General features: G+C 47.0%; 1 protein-coding gene across 9 annotated transcripts in view; it reads left to right on the top strand.

Annotated features, from left to right (window-relative positions):
* The window catches only part of LOC119954680 (suppressor of tumorigenicity 7 protein homolog), a 207,832-nt gene extending 206,704 nt beyond the window's left edge, over positions 1-1,128 (top strand). For all 9 annotated transcript variants that reach the window (XM_038780146.1, XM_038780137.1, XM_038780139.1 and 6 more), the window contains one exon: positions 772-1,128. In XM_038780146.1, coding sequence (XP_038636074.1) covers positions 772-867 — 96 coding nt within the window. In that variant the 3' untranslated portion in view covers positions 868-1,128. The remainder of the gene's footprint in view (positions 1-771) is intronic.
* Positions 1,129-6,000: the final 4,872 nt, after the last annotated feature.

Here is a 6,000-nt window from a genome sequence, read left to right on the forward strand (position 1 = left end):
CTTGCCCCTTAGTGTGCAGAGATGTGCAGGTTAGGTGGGGTTGCGGGGATAGGGTGGCGGAGTGGGCTAGGCCTAGGTGGGGTGATCTTTTGGAGGGTCGGTGCAGACGCAAAGGGCCAAACGGACTCCTTCTGCACGGGAGGGATTCTATGGATTAGTGCTACCTCGGTCAAAATTTAGTACCTCAACGCTGACTGCTCTGTCGGCACTGCACCAAAGACAGGCTGTCATTAAATATGATGTTCATTGAAACATTTAACAGTATAATAATCTCTACTAGTGCCACAAATAGGCTTACGTTAACACTGCAGTGAAGTTACTGTGAAAATCCCCTAGTCACCACTGTCCGGCGCCTGTTTGGGTTCATAGAGGGAGAATTCAGAATGACCAATTCACCTAACAGCACGTCTTTTGGGATTTGTGGGAGGAAAGCGGAGCACCCGGAGGAAACCCAAGCAGACACAGGGAGAACGTGCAGACTCCGCACAGACAGTCACCCAAGCCGGGAATCGAACCCGGGACCCTGGCGCTGCAAAGCAACAGTGTTAACCACAGTGCCACCATGCTGCCCATGAAAAACAATTGCACCCGCCATGGATACTAGAACCTTAGTGTTCTCTCAAGAATGAAACATAGGCACAAATTGCACTAAGTAGCCCAAAGAGAAGTCGGCAAAAGCTCTTGATTTTTTTATGTGTGTTGTTGCAACCCGTGGATCGAAACTCTCTCCTTAAGTGAGTGTCTTTTTCCCCCCACTTTTTGTTTCTCCAGTTTCTCAGCACACTGTTCGCTCCATTAAATTTTGTGATGGAAAAGGTTGAAAGCATTTTACCTTCCAGCCTGTGGCACCAGTTGACACGGATCTAAGAAGAAAGGAGCTGCGATAGACTGACCTACCATGACACCTGTGCCAAGCTCGCCTCTTGCAGAGTGCAAAACAGCATGAAAAAAAGGGATGAGAATCTGTGACTTCAAGACTCTATATGCTATGTTTTGTTCTTACGTGAACATGTTTTCTGTTGTACCAGACAAAAGTTGTTGTTGTTTTATTTTATTATTTTGCTGTTGGCAAAATTCTACAAAAATAAACAAAAAAGGCCCCAAAAATAAAGTTTAAATTTTGTGTAATACAAGTGAATTGGGATGTTTCTTTAACGTTGTGTGTTTTTCTTTTCATTGTACTTTCTCCCCTCTCACAGCAAACGTATCGTTTCCCTCCCAGTGGAATGGACACTCATTCCTGAGCTCTGGCAACTCCAGTTTTTGCAATGAATTAATCCATCGGGGGAAGTTATATTTTGGAAAATGATTAAGGGGGGGGGGTGCAATTCCACTTTGTTTTAGGCTTTTAGTGCCAACTGTCTCCATGACCAAGTGCAAAATACAACTCTCTACTGTACCGGCTTCACCACATCGCCTCTATTCACAGTACATTTCCATTTACCACATCAGTGTTCAGAATGGTCTCTCTGAGTACGACTGCATACTGTAGAAATTAAGGCGAGATTTGGTTTGCGGGAGCCTTGATCACTGGAAGCAGGTTAAATACCAACGTAGCACCAATTCTTAATGGCTGGTTGAAAGCAATCCTGGTGCGCTAACCCCTAATGCCAATTACTCACCCAAGGCGACACTTGATTAGCCTACTACAAGACGTGAATCGGAGTGTCTCACTCAAGTCTCCAATTAATTTCTCAATTCTAATGGGAAGCAGTCCAACCTCTTGCAATAGCACAGCTGAGATCAATGGCACCCAATGGTGAGAGTCATGACAAACCTTTGTCTTGCTACTTCAGAGGAGGACCAAAAGAATGAGCTAGCGCAGGGGTGCCATTTGAGTGGTGGCATTGTTATTGGCTATCAATAAAACTTTATTTGTGGCTGAGAGCTGAAATTATGATTTATGGGCGGGATTCCCCGGGCCTCCCAGCCGCATGTTTCCCGGCAGGGCGCCGTTCGCTGGTGGCGGGATTCTCTACTCCCGCCAATTTTCAATGGGATTTCCCATTGAAGTTCCCCCAGCCACCTGCGTGCAGGGTGGGTTGCCGATGGGAAAAGAGAATCCCAATGGCTGGAGAACATCAGCCATACATAGAACATAGAACAGTACAGCACAGAACAGGCCCTTCGGCCCTCGATGTTGTGCCGAACAATGATCACCCCACTTAAACCCACGTAACCCGTAACCCAACAATCCCCCCCATTAACCTTACACTACGGGCAATTTAGCATGGCCAATCCACCTAACCCGCACATCTTTGGACTGTGGGAGGAAACCCACGCGCACACGGGGAGGACGTGCAGACTCCACACAGACAGTGACCCAGCCGGGAATCGAACCTGGGACCCTGGAGCTGTGAAGCATTGATGCTAACCACCAGGCTACCGTGAGGCCCCATACAATAATAAAAATATTTTATAATATGATTAAATTTGCTTACGTAATTTTGGAGAATTATTAGTAATCTGTAGACTGTCCTTGCTATGCATGCAGCTAGCAAACCAGGTATGAATATTCAGTTCAGTTGTGTTCGTTGCGAGAGTTCACATGTTGAATGCAGGCACAGGGACTACAATATCCTAACATCAATGCTGTGATAGGTTTGTCAGTTTAACCCAGCCCAAAGTTTCATTGTACCGGGTTTTTGTCTTGCATTACGTGCTGAAGAGGGGAAGATGTCAGCTATGGGCATTGTGACACTTAAGATCCTGAATGTTGCTGCCAAGTCAACAAATTCTACCTGAAGAAAGCTCAGCTAACCATTGGTTTAGGCTGGTGGTATGGGTCCAGAATCTGCTGAGATGTGTGGATTTTCAAACTGGTACCTCTGTCAAGTAATGGAGCGTTTTTCAAACTTTTGCCAGCACACCGACATTCGGTACCCATGCCGGCCAACCTTCCTGAACCACGCCAGGTTCGCTTACCTTAAAGTAGGGAGACTACCTGGTCGTCACTCCAATCAGGGGGAGAGGAAAATGCACATATCAGGTGCAGAGTTCAGCAATTCCTTTGTACTACCGTCACCTTTGTGAAAATGGAAAATCCAACCTCGCACATGGAGATCGTCGTGAAGGGCAATAGCAACAAAATGCTTGTTTTACTCAGCTCTAGATACTCCTGGGAGATGCTACTCCTGAATGCTGACAGCCTCATGGACTTGTGGCGTGTTTTTAATATGCTATTACAGGTCTGGTACAGCAGCTTATCTTTTCATTTGGAGTCATCTTCAATAACTGACCCTGGGGTCTCAACCTTAAAAGGAATTTTTCACCCGCCATTTCTCTTTCAAATCTGAAACTTCTCTCTCATTTGCCAGTACTTCCCTGCATATCATAGAATTTACAGTGCAGATGGAGGCCATTCGGTCCATCGAGTCTGCACCGGCTCTTGGAAAGAGCACCCTACCCAAGGCCCACACCTCCACCCTATCCCCATAACCCAGCAACCCCACCCAACACCAAAGACAATTTTGGACACTAAGGGCAATTTGGCCAATCCACCTAACTTGCATATCTTTGGACTGTGGGAGGAAACCGGAGCACCCGGAGGAAACCCACGCACACACGGGGAGGATGTGCAGACAGTGACCCAAGCTGGAATTGAACCTGTGACCCTGGAGCTGTGCAGCAATTGTGCTATCCACATTGCTACCGTGCTGCCCAAACACACGTAGCCTTTACATCCTTTTTTGCATTGGCACAACTGACAAAACCATGCCTCAAGAAATCATCTTTATACTGCTTTGTTCCCGAGTTAAGTTTCTTGTTTCTAGGCTGTGAACCAGAGGCCCTGGTGCTCTGTACAGAACTAACACTAGCTCTGCCCTGGACTCTCCTGAGCAGCTCTCTCCAGCAGATTCAGTTGTGAGATCCTGGCCAGTATTTGCTTCTCTGGCCATCTCTTGTAAGAAAACTATTGAGCTTCACATCCCTCTTGCCTTGCTTGCCAGCAGCTAGAAAATGGAAGAAACTCGTGCATGACGGTGGCTATTTTTGGTGTGTCAGACTCGCCAGTGCTGCAGGAGGGGGAGAAGGCAGATATCCTAGTCTTCACCTCCCTAATAGCCCGGAGGTGGGTCTTGCTGCGGTGGAGGTTGCCGGTGCCGCCGAAGGCTTCGTTTGTTGGCGGATCTGTCGGAATTCTGTACGCCATAAGGGGTTTTATTCCAGGTGGTGGCCGTTCATCTTTTTTGAGGAGCTGCTTATCATCAGCAAATTGGGAGGTTTAGGGGGATGGGAAGGATTTTGTTAAAGTCGGATTTGGTTGGGTTGGGGATATTTTTGTTAAAATTGTAGAAATGTGTTGAAATATTTTGTATGTTAGTATTGGATTTTTTTTCTTGAATAAAAATATTTTAAAGAAATAAAATGGAAGGAGCTCTCCTCTGTGATTTGGCGGCAAAAGCATGTACACACAGGGCGTTTGATATTGAGTGTATATGCAGAGCACGTGATTTGCTCACTTGCCGCTTCTGGCCAGATGGCTGCGCACAGTCTCATTTCTTCTCATGTAAAAGGCGGCCGCGACCCATCATTCTCAATAAAAATGCCGATAAGCGGCCGTTGGGCGCTTCACCCGCGATTGGGACCACAGCAGGAAAGCCGTGGCTGATTGCTCTGCGACCCTCTCGTGATTCACTCGTGGGCCACACTTTGAAAAACCCTGAAGTGATGTACCATATTTTGAAGGTTGCATAAGAGGTTTTAGCAGGTGTGTCAACACGGTGCAGGCAAATTTTAGAATCGTAAATGGCCATGAAGTATACAAAGGCAAAACTTTTTTTCATTTAGAGTCGAATTATTTTTTTTCCACATTAAGGGGCAATTTAGTGTGGCCAATAAACCCACCCTGCACATCTTTGGGTTGTGGGGATGAGATCCACGCAAACACGGGGAGAATGTGCAGCATGGTAGCACAAGTGGATAGCACTGTGGCTTCACAGCGCCAGGGTCTTAGGTTTGATTCCCTGCTGGGTCACTGTCTGTGCGGAGTCTGCATGTTCTCCCCGTGTCTGTGTGGGTTTCCTCCGGGTGCTCCGGTTTCCTTCCACAGTCCAAAGACGTGCAGGTTAGATGCATTGCCCATGATAAATTGCACATAGTGACCAAACAAAAAAGGTTAGGAGGGGTTATTGGGTTACAGGGATAGGGTGGAATTGAGGCCTTACGTGGGTTGGTGCAGACTCAATGGGCTGAATGGTCTGCTGCACTGTAAATTCTATGATTCTCCCCGTGTTTGCATGGGTTTGACCCCCACAACCCAAAATGTGCAGGTTAGGTGGATTGGCCACGCTAAATTGCCCCTTGATTGGAAAAAATGAATTGGGACTCTAAATTGATAAATAAAATAAATAACACCCCATCCTCCCTATCTCCCCTGAATTTACCCGCTATAACCCCCCCCCCTTCACTGCTGATGTCTTAAGTATCCTTGAAGAAGTCAATTAACGGCTTCCATCTCCGGGCAAACCCCCCCATGGACCCTCTGAAGGTGAACTTGATTTTTTTCCAGCTTATGAAATTCCGCAAGGTCGCTCACCCACACACCCTGGCTTCGGCGACCCCACGTCACAGTCCCCCCACTCCAGCAAAATCTGTCTCCAGGCTACCCGGGAGGCAAAGGCCAAGTAAGAGCTACAATTTAAAAAATTTTTTTTAGAGTATTCAATTTATTTTTTCCAATTAAGGGGCAATTTAGCATGGCTAATCCACCTAGCCTGCACATCTTTTTTGGTTTGGGGGGGGTGAAACCCACACAAACTCGGGGAGAATGCGCAAACTCCACACGGACAGTGACCCAGAGCCGGGATCGAACCTGGGACTTCGGTGCCATGAGGCAGCAGTGCTAACCACTGCGCCACCGTACTGCCCGAAGAGCTACAATTTTAAAGAATATCTTGCGTAAGTGTGATTGCAGTTTACAGTGCGCTGCCTGTGTAGTAATCCATTTTCGCTCTGCTGTATGTCGTCACTGCGGTAAGAATGAAATGTTAATGTGGT

Source organism: Scyliorhinus canicula, chromosome 20 (assembly GCF_902713615.1).
Source record: "Scyliorhinus canicula chromosome 20, sScyCan1.1, whole genome shotgun sequence".
Lineage (NCBI taxonomy): Eukaryota > Metazoa > Chordata > Chondrichthyes > Carcharhiniformes > Scyliorhinidae > Scyliorhinus > Scyliorhinus canicula.